Genomic DNA, 14,330 nt, shown 5'->3' on the forward strand with positions numbered 1-14,330 from the left:
GTGAATTTGAAAATAGTGCTGAGAAACTCACTCAGAACTGAGCAGATGGAGACGAATTTTATGGACTTGAAGAAATCAAGGAACTTCAATGGGAGCCTTGACAAGGGACTAGCAGAGATGCAACAGCTGAAGAATTTTTTTTTTCTAAAATTGAAGAAATATCTAAATCCTCAGACCAAAACTACATTCTATGTACTGAGCAAGATAAAAAAAAAGAAGTCCACATCTAGATCAGAGTAATGGATCTGAGAAGAATCAAGTATAAAGATAATCCCTTAAAAGCCTTCAAGTAGAATGAACAGCTCTCCTGCAAAGGGAACAATAATTCCTGCCATTCAACAGTAGATGCCAAAGGACAGAGAAACATCTGTCACACTACATTGTTACATGCAGCTAAACTAATATTTGAAAGTGGGGGAAGAATAAAGTTAATATGAGATACCCAGAATGTACCCTTCATAGATCTTCATTAAAGGAAATTACTAAAAATTGCACCAGTAAGAAGAAATTCAATTCAGAATGCATTCATTTTTGTGTGCTCTCAAGGAAACATGGAACAAAATATCTGGCACAAAAATTAATAAAAAAAAATGTCAGTGTATTATAGTGTTATAGTTAAAGCTTCTTCCTGGGGTTTCATAAACTGACTTCCAGACCACTCACGTATAATCGAATCAAGCCTTTATTGAAGCACGCCGGGTCGTGACTGACCAGAACATAAAGCTGTTCCCCTGATCAGCCCGGAACAATTGCAAGGGCGCTCCTTATAAGCCTGAAAACTGCAAAAGGGATGTTGAGGGGGGGTGGCCTAGCCAATGCAAGCAAGCCAGGTTACAGAAGTGGGACAGTGCAGTCAAGCAGGGGGAAGCCTAACCAATCACAGTTAGCCCAGTCACCCCAGTTACAGAAACAGAGCCCCGTTACCCTAGTTACAGAAACAATGCCCCATTAGGTAGTTCCGTGTTCTTAAAGATTTCTATAGCAAAAGGAAAAGAACATCTTGCCCCAGTCATGACCCTTCTACTTGGCATGGTTGTTTTACAGGATGAAGTCATAAAACAAAATGGAGTCACATTTGCTTCCACTATCACAATAGTTCTTGACTTTTTAAAGTTGCCTTTTGCATTAAAAAAATTAAAAAGGTAGAAATTACTTGGGTTAGTTTTTCCCTCTCTTCTTCAGTGTGGCTGTTATTCATCTGAAACACAGGTTAATTTGCTTTCATTTGAATGCCTTTTAAAATGTATTTGTTTATTTGCTTTGAATACGTGAAAACTTAACATGGCTCTCCAATTCAGAATTAGTCAAAAAGATTTACTTAAAGAAGTGTCCTCTCTCCCATTTCCTCTACCCAGTTCTTGGTCACTCATCTTTTCCTCATTGACTTCCAGTCTACCCTTCCTGTATGAGCAGATACAGATTCATAAAAGTAGTTTGGTTGAGGTCACCTCAACCCATTGTTTGTTTGAATGATTTGGAATCTCAGAGGGAGCAGTTTGAAATCTCCCTCTTCTCTTTCTCATTTATTCAACCTATGGATAGGTTGTTTATTTTACACATTTGCCTATCCAGACCTCAAGAGTATTCAAGTGCATTTATCAATGGGAGTGGGGGGAGGGGTAGCAGGACTCTTATCCACTTAGAATATGAATATGGCCTTGGGCTGGACTGGTATAATGGAACCTTCAAAATGATGGGTAGTGGGCCTTCATTTAGATGATAGCAACTGAGGTGACCCTCCTTAAATAAAAGTGATTCAAAGCTAACTGATGTCTATTGCTCGAACCAGCCCCCACGACATGGTATTCCTTGCTATGGGTGAACCTTTCATTCCATATGGCTAAGGAAAGATATTTTTCAGCACCAGTTATTGTGGCACATTTCCATAGTCCCAGCTACTTTAGAGGTTAAGGCATGAGGATTACAAGTTCAAGGCCAAACTGGGAAACTTGGTGAAACCTGTTTTAAACTTAAAAAAAAAAAAAAAAGAAAAGAGATTTTTGAATGGAGATTCTATAATCCTCCATATAAACTCTGCTTCTTAGCCTTATATTAGCCTCAAATTTTGGGAAACCCCCTCCACACTTCTCATATCTTCATCTGAGCTTGAAAGCTAAAAAAAAAAAAAAAAAAAGTCAAGGTAGACAGTTTTAGTAGTTTGGTCAAGATCTTCCTCAACATGGACATGATCAATCAGTATTCAATGGCTGTGCTTCTGCAATGAATTGCAATGAATCAGACAAGACAAGATCCTGGTCTATTACCAGCCTTTTATTCTTGTTCAGACACCCCCTGAGGAATTAAACATTCTCTAGACAATATAAACTAAGAACTAGTCTCAACATACTTTCTTTCTGAGGGTTCACTTACCAAACAGCCACCCAATTAAATAAATGTGCATTTCTCTTTCAGGGAATAGAAATGGAAGCTCAATTGACTGAGCCACAGGAATGAAACACTGAAAGGGAACATGCTGTTATATTTTAACTAGTATGTAAAGAAGACTTATGCAATCAGCTCTCAGAGCCCTTCTTCCAGAGAATTCTGTTGTACAGCAAATCTCTGCAGGGATGAAGCCTCATTGCCTTGGCCTGCTCATAGCTGTCGTCCTCCTCTGTAAGCAGCATGGCTTTGCCTTTCAAAGGTAACTCACTAGATCCCTACACTGTGTGGGGCTGTTTTCCTTGCTTTATTGTCTCTCATTGAATGGAGTCAGGGTAGGGGTTTGGGGAACAAATTGTGAAAGCTTGAAGTCCAGCTCTCTTGAACAATTTTCAAGTTGTCCTGACAAAGAAGTGGATGTAAGTACAATGGGCTATCATTAGAGATAGTGTCTTTTTGCTTTTCTGGATCTACTTTTATTACAGGAGAATCCTGAATGACAGAATATTCAGTGGCTATGAATAATAATAACATGGAATCTTTTATAAAGGCATTTGTTTGTATCCTAACTAAGAGATCACATGATTTATATATTGCCTGTCTTTGTGTAGAGATTTAACTATAGATCATTTGTTTTTCTCTTGTCCATAAGATGGAGAAGAGGGTAAAGTCTTTAAAAGATTTGAATCATGCATGAAATACGAAAGGAAAAAGAGCTATGTTTTAAAGAACACATACATGAATACATCTAATTCTTATTTTTGACTAGTAGAATGATTCCCTTAGATATTCTATTATAAACTACTTAGAAGAACACAAATGAACTCATGCTAGAGCCTATAAATACATGGAGTGAATAGTTCCAGGGTAGATGTATTGTTGGAATTTACCAACTAGTCAATTCTTATGTTTTTTAAAATTAATATTGCTTCCTTTGGAATTGTGTTATTTTTTCTTTTCTTTCTTTTTTCCTTCTTTTTGCTTCTATGATTTTTTTCTTTTCTAATTATCTCTCTGAGTCAGATTCCTCTCCTCATTTTTGTGAACAGCAAATACAGAAGGAATGTGTAACAAAAGAACATATCAGAAAGCAGGGAAAATTCTACCAAACACTCTTTTCTGAATAAATAAGCATAGAACAATAGTTCAGAGAATAGAGCCTAGATCATGGGCCCAAAGCTGTGCCTATCTATTATTACTTAAGAGTTGATAGATTCATTTTTGTTCAATGTAATTGTTTGAATATCAAGTAAATTGTGAAATAGTGTTTGTTATTGAACTGATATAGGAGTCAGAATTGCTAGAATAATTGGTGACTTGTCTCTGTATTTTACCAATATATCAGATGACTGTGATTTTTAAGGTCTTTGCTACCTTTAGTAGCCTATAAGTTGATGATTGACTTTAATTAAGGGGAAAAAAAAAGAGGAAGGAAAGAAAATCGATTATATCATGTCCAACTTGGTTAATGTCGACAGTGACAGTATCCCTGACAGTGAGCAGAAAGGAAGGAAAACTATGATTATTTAGCACCTATGTTTTTATTTGTTCTGGACACTGAGCAGTGTTCCCTGTTTAATTGCTTACAACCCTACACCCTAGGATTTTTTTTCTTTTTTTTCTTTTTTCTGAGACAGGATCTTGTTATGTTGCCTAGACCAACCCTGAACTCCTAGACTCAAGAGAGCCTCCTGCCTGTCTATAGTGCTGGAACCACAGGTGTACGCCACCACACCAGGCACACACTCATCATGTTTATGGATATTTAATAGGGAGAGGAAATTGGGCTCCAGAAGAAAGAATAAATCATTAGAGCAAACAAGAAGTGTAGAGCTTAGATTGGGTTAGAAATCTAAACTTCAGCCTTGTTTCAATCCTATACTGCATAGCATGACTTCTAAGGAATCTAGAAGTGAGGAGCCAGTTTGAAGGGAAGTCAGCTTTAGTCACAGTGAATTTAAGAAGATAGTCCATTGGGAAAATAGCCTGGAAGAGAGGCAGAGGCTGGAAGACCTCTCCTACTGGCAGGTGTACATATGGCCTCAGAACCAGCACAACATAACTATCCTCGGAGCTGCGTGTAGCAGACCATGGGATCTTGGTACACATGCTCACATCTAGGCCGCCATAGATATATATATTTTTAAATAAGGTCTGAGTTGGTTGCCCAGGCTGACCCTGAACTCCTGGGCTGGATGGATCCTCCCAACTCAGCCTCCTGAGCAGCTGGGATCACAGGTGCACACCTGCCTCTGACTTCAGGCCGCCATCTTGATTCTATAATGAACTAAACTCCTGGGTAAGATAACACATTGCAAGACTCACCAAAGGTTTTACCACATGTCTTCAAAATAAGTAAGTACATAGTGTTTTAGTGGGACTAAGCATAATGGAAGTGAAGGAGAAAATAATGAAAAAAAATGAGTGAAAAAACTCTTCATGCATGGTTTTCCTATTCTTTGCTTCAGCACGTTCTCAGAAAAGTGACAGTTATGCTTAAAGAGAAGAATGAAATATAATCGACCAAATAATATCTCATTGAAAATATTCAATACTTTGTGCATACTTTGGGGGTCCCTGTGGAGTGAGGGTGGGGGCCAGGGAGAGCTGGCAGAGGCATAACTGAATCCTGGTTCCAATCCCATCACTAGAAATAACATGGCAAACTCATCTCTCTGTGAGTAAAAATAATTTTTTTTAAAACCAACTGTTTCTGAGCTTTTTCCAGGAATGGTCTATTACTAAAGCTAAAAGGGAAATCTAATTTCATTCAGAGTAACAGCCTTTGATAAATTATTTCTGGGGGCAAGAATATAAACCCTTCTAAAAAGAACTAATGGTCTGGCTTTTTCCTAAACTGTCTTTGTTATTGTCTTTTTGTTGTGATCATTTTCCTAATAACAGTTTATATCCAAGTAATCTCTTAGTGGCTGATTTGTGGGTGCATTTTGATAAATCTCATCAGTGAAATGCCCTGGAACAATGACAACAAAAAAAAATTTAAAGGCATAAATACCATATGCCAAAGACAAAAGCAGCCAAAAAAAAAAAAACCTCACATATCTCCATATTCACTTGATTTTAAAGGCCAAACACTATAAAGAATAAAAATAAAATACTATCTAGAATCTTGTAAACAAAGTCATTAATTGTATTGTGCAGTGATTACCTAAGTGCAGCTTGTCAGCAGGGACTATTTATTTGGAAAAAAAGAAAGTGAGAAAAAGTAGGAAGGAACCGGAGAGTGGAGGAGCATTGAGGATAGAGGGTTTCTGAATTATTAATAGGCCACAGGAAATGTTCTTTCTGTTGACTTCATATACTATCTGGCTACCTGGAGACCAGTTTATTCTGTTTCATTTAGCTCCTACTGATATATTATTTTCATCTCAAAGAACAGAAGACCAGTGCACCTAAAACATGGTAATGCTTATAGCAAAATTGCAGCCTTGGGCTAGGTTGCATTGTTCAGAAGCATCTCACCAGCTTCTCAAATTCAACATAATCCTTCAGAATTATGACAGGTGTGATCCTTCCCCTGTGAACCATAGTAGGGAACAGACCTTGATGAACATAATCCCATTCTTAAAGGGGAAAAGGCAGAATGTGTGGCATAGATATTAAAAACTCAGGATCTGAAGAGTGGAACCTCAGTTCTGCTATGCAGCTTTGGACAATTTATTCATTCTCTTTAAGCATCACTTTGCTTTTTTAAATTTTTTTAAGTGACCTGTTATTCCATTGCACTTGCACTTTTTATTCTTGTTTTTGGTACAAGAATTTTTTTTCCTCAAATGGTTATTGTGTAAACACTATAACTGTAATATTTCAGGGATGAAATAAAAATCCATCTTTACTTTTCACCTCTCACTGCTTCACTAACATTTTATGTAGTGGGATTATCCTTCTTTGCTGGTGCTACCATCCCCAACCCATACTGAGGATTGAACCCAGGACTTTGCACGTGCTGGGTAAACACTTTACCACTGAGCTACATCTCTAGCCCTCTATTTTATTTTGAGACAGGGTCTTCCTAGGTTGCCCAGGCTGGCTCCAAATTTGCAATCCTTCTGCCTCAGCTTCCCTAGTAGCTGGCGTTACTGGGGAGTACAGGACTGTGTCACTACACCCTACCTCCCTGCACTTGCATGGAAAATTTCATGGCTTCTCAGTTCACTTCTTAGTAACTAACAGTCTTTGGGTCATGTTAAAATGTCAACAGGAGCAGTGACACACACCTGTAATCCCAGCAGTTTGGGAGGCTGAGAAAGGAGGATTGAGAGTTCAAAGCCAGCCTTAGCAATGTAGTGAGGCCCTAAGCAATTCAGCAAGACCCTGTCCCTAAATAAATATATATTTAAAACAATCCCCAGTATCTAAAAAGAAATAAATAAATAAAAGAAAACAGCCTCAATTTCAAAATTAGAGTATCAAGTCCTATTAGATATTATTCAGATATCTCAATCTCTATTGTTAAAAGAAAACTTTTAACTAAATTAAATTTAACAGTGTTTAATTAAGCAAAGAATGATTTGGAAATTGGGCAACCCTCAGAATCAGAAAAGATGCAGGGAGCTACATTCATTTATGTGCGGAAAACGGAAGAGAAGTACAGAAACAGCTTGAATGTTTATTTTTGGTGTTTGCCTTATTTGGACATGTTTGGATCAGATAGCTGAAACTCAACTGCTTTGATTGGCTCAGACACAGCCAGATGTTTAAAAAAAATAAAATAAAACAGGGCTGGGGTTGTGGCTCAGTGGTAGAGCTCTCACCTAGCATGTGTGAGGCCCTGAGTGCAATCCTCAGCACCACATAAAGACAAATAAATAAAGGTACATCTACAACTAAAAAATATTTTTTAAAAATAAGTAAATAAAACAAACAAACAAAACATACCTAAATGAGCCTTTTAGTATGTTTTCCTTCTAAATTAGGTTGTACTTCTTTGTTAGGGAGGTCAGAGGCATTCCTCAGGTCAAATTTAGCATAATTTAATTTTATAGGAAAATAACCCTTCATTTCTTACACACCCCTGACTCTTTTGGAGATCCCTCCTACCCTTGTTCAGGAATTCTCTGGATCAGGACTGATCCATCTTTTTCTGGGTAGTCTCTTAGGACTACATCTTTCACTCCTGAGAATTTTGCTTGGTCCTCTGGATCCTCTGCTGAGATTCTCTTCCCCTTGTAGATGGCCCTATTGGACAGCATCTGGGTCATAACTGCCCAAATTTTAATCCCGCCAGCATCTTGCATCTCTCTGCTTTTATATGTTCCTGTGTATAAGATGACATATGCAGGTTTAGCTCTCTCGGGAGAAACCAAGGTGCCAATCCTTGCATGCCTAAACTGGAGGAAACATGGAACTTTCTTGCCAAAGTCCTCCCTGCTAGGTGGAGGTGAAGGGACTAGTAGCACCAAAACTCCATCCCCTCTGGGAAGGTGGTGGTGCCAAAGAACAACTTGCTCCAAAGAAACACCAACTTGCTTCACAAATCTTGCTTCTCTTCTCTGTTTTTTATAGCCTCTCTCTGATAAGTAAGGGGGCACAGAGTTATGAAATGAACTTTCAAACATTATAAACTCTGCATAGGATGATCTGACTGACCTTCATTGTATTACCTAATGGCACTTTGATCAAAATCAAGTAGGAAAAGTTCAGTTCACCACAATATAAGCTTCTTAAATGTATCAAAATATTTGATGGTAAAGTTTTAACCTTTTCTATAATTATACTCTTCAACATTTCCTAACTTATTTTTTAAAGTTTCAGAGATTTCCTCCCCCCACTCCATCGTTATAGCTTTTACCTTAATAGTAAGGGATAAATGTGGGGGTTCTGCCAACTACTATGTACTTCCATTTCAGTTATACATTTGGGGAACAGGGTAATGATCATGGGGGGATTTGTGGACCTAGTGCACCTACTATGAATTGGACCTAGTCTAGAACTCCAGGGCCCCAGATTTCATCATTATATTTGACTCTACATCAAACAGGTCTCAAAGTATCTTAGTTTCCCCCCTTTCTGTAGTATGTAGCACTGAATAAGTTGCCAAAGGTCTATTTGGGATAGGTCTGCAGGAGTCTTGATCTTGTGTGATGCTTTCTGTATTATTGTAGGGTCTTTCCTTGTGGGGATCTGACTCTTCCTTCAGAAAGAATTTTTGGGCCTAAGAACTGACTTGGGTTTGAAACTGGGCAATAGATGAATAACTGGGGCAAAGTCATGCAGCAACCTGGGTATGGAAGTGTTAGGCATGTTAAAAGGGACTAATACCCCTGACATTCTAATTAGATCCTTCAGAGATAGTACTAACATTCTGCTAGGATGGTTTTTAGAAGCTTGGAGAAAACAGTGGTATGCACGAAGTGAACTGGTAAAGCCACAACTAAAGTGGCAACAGTGAGAAATGGAATCAAAAGACTCATAAAATGTGACATTTTTGCATAAAAATGCTATATAAGGCCAGAAAACCTCCTGGGTGACCATGCTCTGCTATGGACTCAAAAGAATTCTATTTATTAAGATAACAAGGAGTGTGCTAATGAGTCAAAGCTCAATAGTGTCTCTTTCACAAAGTGGTTTTTTAATACTCATTTCCTCATTAAGTGAAAAAAATGAGTTCTTTTTGGGTTATAAAAAAAGTAAAAATGGAAAAGCATAAAATCAGGGAGAAAACAATTGAAATTTCACCCCCCAAAGAGAAAATCTTTTAATATTTTAGTGGTCACCTTCATATTATTCACCTTTCTTACATCTCTCTGCATTTATATGTCCCTGTGTATAAGATGACATTAGCTGAATAACACATACCCCTTTGCCCTAGGAAGACCTTTCTTTTAAAATCAATCTTTTTTGCTCTCTCTGCCTCTTACCTTCCATTGCTATTTCCCACCCTCCAATCAATGTCACCATGTCCCTTTATATACTCATGACTTTCTTCTGCTTTCAACACAATAGTTTTTTCTTTTTCTCATAGTCTGCCACGTCTTACTTCTCTCCCTTAATAGAGCATGAAAATCCCAAGTTAATTTTTATAAATCAAACTTATTTTTTCTAATTGCAAAACACCCTACAATGTGGACATACCATGAACAGTCATCAATTCTGTTGTTGATAAGCATTTCCATAAGTTTCCAGTTATTGTTACCATATTAATACTACCATACATACCCTTAAACTCTTGTCTTTAGTTGTTAGTGACTGAAGAGTTTATGCTATGTTTGTATTGGGGATTGACATAAAATTTCCCAGTCTAGGGTTTCTGTGAGCCATTTTCCCTCTGAATCAAGTCTCTCTAGGGCTATTTTCTGTTTCTAGTATTTAGAATCCTTTAATCAAGTTTCCCAAAATAAACCTATCTTCTTGCCTGCTGTCAATCATGTTACTTTCCTAATTCCTAATTACCTACAAGATGAGGTCCAAATTTCTCAGTATGCATCCACAACTTTCTTAGGGGGAGGACTAAAACAACTTCTCAAATTCACTCTGTTTAGCTACCATTCTTCTCTTTGCTCCTCACCTGCGTGTTGGCAGCAGTTAACAGGTTGCTACCTCCCCCGCAGTGCCCCTGGTCTCCTGCCACTGTGAGACCGTATGCTGTCTCACATATTCTGACTCACCCCTCATCTTTTTTGTGAATAATGACAAACAGTAATTATCATAACCCTTTCTGTACTTTTGTAGCTCTTGGTATTTCTCTTTTTTATATAAAAGTTATTATTTGAAATATTTTCAGAGTTTCAGAAAATTGGCAAAGATAGTAGAGGGTACCTCCCTCACCCAGTTTCCCCTAATGTTGACACCTTATCTTATCATGATATACTTGTCAAAACTATCCATTACTATTAACTCCAGATCTTATTTGGATTTCATAATTTTTTTCCACATGTTATGGTTTGGATGTGAGGTGTCTCCCAAAAGCTCATATGTGAGACAATGCAAGAACATTCAGAGGTGAAATGATGGGTTTATGAGAGCCTTAACCCAATCTGTGGATTAATCCCCTGGTGGAATTAACTGAGTGGTAACTAAAGGCAGGTGGGGTGTGGCTGGAGGAGGTGGGTCATTGGGGGCATGAGGTATATATTTTGCATCTGATGAATTAACACTCTCTCTCTCTCTCTCTCTCTCTCTCTCTCTCTCTCCATTCTGACCATAATGTGCTCTGTTTCCCTCCGTCCTATTCTTCCACCCTGATGTTTTGCCTTATCTCAGCCCCTGAGGAATGAAGCTGGCTGTATGTGGACTGAGCCCTCTGAAACCATGAGCTTCCAAATTAACTTTTCCTCCTTAAAATTGTTCCTGTCAGCTATTTTAGTCACAGCAGCAAAAAGACTGACTAAAACAGCCCCTTTTCCGTTCCAGGCTCCAATCCAGGGTACCATGTCACCATGTTGCTGCCAATCAGTGTCTTGATCATCATTTCATTGTTTTGTCCAGATTTTTAGTTCTTTCGGGCAGGAGGGTATACTGGTCCTTATTTTTTCCCACCTTAATTAGAAACAAAGCCTAAAATTAGTTTTAAATAAAACAAGAGGGAAATGTTTTCCTTCTGATTTGAAAACTATGTATCCCTATACCTCAAGGACAATGTTTATACAAAAATAAAAGAAAAATCCTGTTCAGTTAAAAAAAAACTGGTCTCCCCTCTGGCAAATATCACCAATATAGCATAATTTTAAATAACTAATTTAATTAATTTTAATTTTTAATTTTTTTATTTTGCAGTCCTATGAATTGAACTCAGGAGTGTTCTACCACTGAGCTACATCCTCAGCCCATTTTAATTTTTTCCCCACATTTTTAAATTGGTGCATTATAGTTGTACATAGTGTTGGGATTTGTTGTTATGTATTTGTACAAGCACACAATATGACAATATAATTTGGCCTATATCACTCCTAAGCACTTTTACCCCCTCTCCCCACCTCCCTTTCCTCTACTGATCTCCCTTTGATTTTCCTGAGATCTGTCCCAACTTTTCTTTTCCTTTTTCCTCTCTAGCTTCTGCATATGAGAGAAAACATATGACCCTTGACCTTCTGAGTTTGACTTATTGTTTAACATGGTGGTTCTAGTTTCTATATATTTTCCTGCAAAAGCCATAATTTCTTTTTTTATAGATGAAACAAACTCCATTGTGTGTGTGTGTGTGTGTGTATATATATATATATATATATATATATATATATATATATATCACATTTTCTTTATCAATTCATCCATTGATGGACACCTAAGCTGGTTTAGTAGTTTGGTTATTGTGAATTGTGCTATTTAAAAAAATGGATATGTATGTATGACTGTAATATAATGACTTTAATTCTTCAGGATAAATATCAAGGAGTGGTATAATTGGTTTACTTGGTGGTTCCATGCCTAGTCTTTTGAGAAAACTCCATACTGATTTCCATAATGGTTGTACTGATTTATAATCCCACCAATAGTGTAAAAGTGTTCCTTTTTCTCCATATCCTCTCCAGTATTTATTATTATTTGTATTCTCTCTGACTGTCATTCTGACTGGTGTGATATTAAGTCTCACTGTAGTTCTGATTTTCATTTCCTAATTGGGTCTAGTTTCATTCTCTACATATGGATAACCAGTTTTCTCAGCTCCATTTATTAACATGATTGTCTTTGTTCAATGTATGTTTTTGGCACCTTTGTCAAAAATCAGATATCTGTAGATGTGTGGGTTTGTTTCTGTGTCTTCTATTCTGTACTATTGGTCTTGCTTCTGTTTTTATCCCAGTACCATGAAGTTTTGGGTACTTTAGCTCTGTAGGATAATTTGAAGTCAGGTATTGTGATGCTTTCAGCATTGCTTTTTTGGGCTTAAAATTGCTTTGGTTATTCTGGGTCTTTGATTCTTTCAAGTGAATTTTAGGACTATTTTTTCTAATTCTCTGAAGAATATCATTGGTATTTTGATGGGGGTTGTATTGCGTCTGTGTATTGCTTTTGATAGTATGGCTATTTAAACATTAATTCTGCCTGTGTATGAACATGAGAGATATTTCCATCTTCTGAGGTCTTCTTTGATTTCTTCAGTATTCTATAGCTTTCATTATAGAGGTCTTTCACTTCCTTGGTTAAGATTTATTCCTAGCTTTGTTTTGTTTTGTTTTTTTTGAGGCTATTATGAATGGAATTATTTTTCTGATTTCTTTCTCAGCAGATTCATTATTGGTATATAGGAAAGCTATTGATTTTTGTATTATGATTTTGTAAACTTCTACTCTGTTTTTATTTTTTATTTTGAAAAAGGGTTTCACTAATTTGCTAAGGTGATCCTCTTGCTTCAGCCTCTGGAGTAGCTGAGGTTATGGATATGCATCATGGCACCTGACAGCTTAATTTTAAATTAAATAGCATGGTTTTTGTGAGGTTACTCCAAGGTATCCTGGAAACCTGGCCATTGACTCGAATGCCTTTCACACAGACCTGCAATCCCTCTCCTGACTGATGCCTTTCTTTATCTAAATAGTTTTCTTTTTGAGGGGGAATGGTAATCAGGGATTGAATTTAGAGGCACTTGACCACTGAGCCATATCCCCAGTCTTGTTTTGTATTTTATTTAGCAGGGTCTCACTGAGTTGCTTAGCACCTTGCTTTTGCTGAGGCTGGCTTTGAACTCCTGCCTCAGCTTCCTGGGCTGCTGGGATTACAGGTATGTGCCACTGTGCTCAGCACCTAAATATTTTTCACCTTCAAATTTTGATAGGGTGCTTCAGATATGAGGAAACTTGTTAAGAAATTCTTCCCTTTCTGAATAAATAGTATGCAAAAATAAAGTAAATGCATGTTGAGTCACAGTAAGAATCACCAAGAATCCCTCACAGCCCTAGCAAGAGTTGTAAGACAGAAAGAAATAGGGAAAAGCAAAAGTGAGAAAACAAATTAAACCAAGTGTCAGGGTTTAAAACTGACACTGACTCAAATGCTCATATCATTTTTAAAAACATGTAAAGTTCAGACCCATCCAAGATAAAAATTCATTAGAGTAGTAGTCTCTTCAGGCAGACAGAAGGGATCTACCAAAAATCTACAAGCACTCTAATGGTGAAACGTTAGTCAGTTTTTATTAAATATTATGATTCATGTATTTATTTCTCCACTTTTGTTTGGCATTATACTGGCATCAAAGCCATCAGGATAAGAGAAGGGAGCAAAATAGAGACTGTATAAGCAGTGAAACAAGAAGAAGGAAAACTTAGTATGTGTACATGTAATGATTGCTTGCGAAAACTCCTCAAAATATCTACATTAAAATTATTGAATATGAAAAAACTGTTCATTGTCTCTAGCAATTTAGATAAATGCAAATCAAAACTACTCTAAGATTTCATCTCACTCCAGTGAGAATGGCAGCTATTATGAAGACAATAATAAGTGTTGGCGAGGATGTGGGAAACAATGTACACTCATACACTGCTGGTGGGAATGCAAATTGGTGCAGCCAATATGGAAAGCAGTATGGCGAGTCCCTGGAAAACTTGGAATGGAACCACTATTTGACCCAGCTATCCTCTCCTCGGTCTCTACCCAAAGGACTTAAAATCAGCATACTACAGAGACACAACCACATCGATGTTTATAGCAGTACAATTCACAATAGCTAAACTGTGGAGTCCACCTAAATGCTCTTCAGTAGATGAATGAATAAAAAAAAAAGTGGCATATATACACAATGGAATATTACTCAGCAATAAAAGAGAATAAAATCATGGCATTTTCAGGTAAATAGATGGTGTTGGAGAAGATAATGCTAGGTGAAGTTAGCCAATCCCAAAAAAACAAATGCCAAAAGTTTTCTCCTATATAAGGAGACTGATTCATAGTGGGGTAGGGAGAGGGAGCATGGGAGGAATAGACAAACTCTAGATAGGGCAGAGGGGTGGGAGGGTAAGAGAGGGGGCATGGGGTTAGAAATGATG

At 37.4% G+C, this 14,330-nt stretch overlaps 1 protein-coding gene across 1 annotated transcript in view; it reads left to right on the plus strand.

Moving 5' to 3' along the window:
- Window positions 1-2,561: 2,561 nt before the first annotated feature.
- Cpb2 (carboxypeptidase B2) overlaps window positions 2,562-14,330 on the plus strand; it is a 52,736-nt gene continuing 40,967 nt past the window's right edge. The window contains exon 1 of the mRNA XM_026381047.2: window positions 2,562-2,644. Coding sequence (XP_026236832.1) covers window positions 2,571-2,644 — 74 coding nt within the window. The 5' untranslated portion in view covers window positions 2,562-2,570. The remainder of the gene's footprint in view (window positions 2,645-14,330) is intronic.

The sequence above is a fragment of the Urocitellus parryii genome, chromosome 2 (assembly GCF_045843805.1).
Source record: "Urocitellus parryii isolate mUroPar1 chromosome 2, mUroPar1.hap1, whole genome shotgun sequence".
NCBI classification, from domain to species: domain Eukaryota; kingdom Metazoa; phylum Chordata; class Mammalia; order Rodentia; family Sciuridae; genus Urocitellus; species Urocitellus parryii.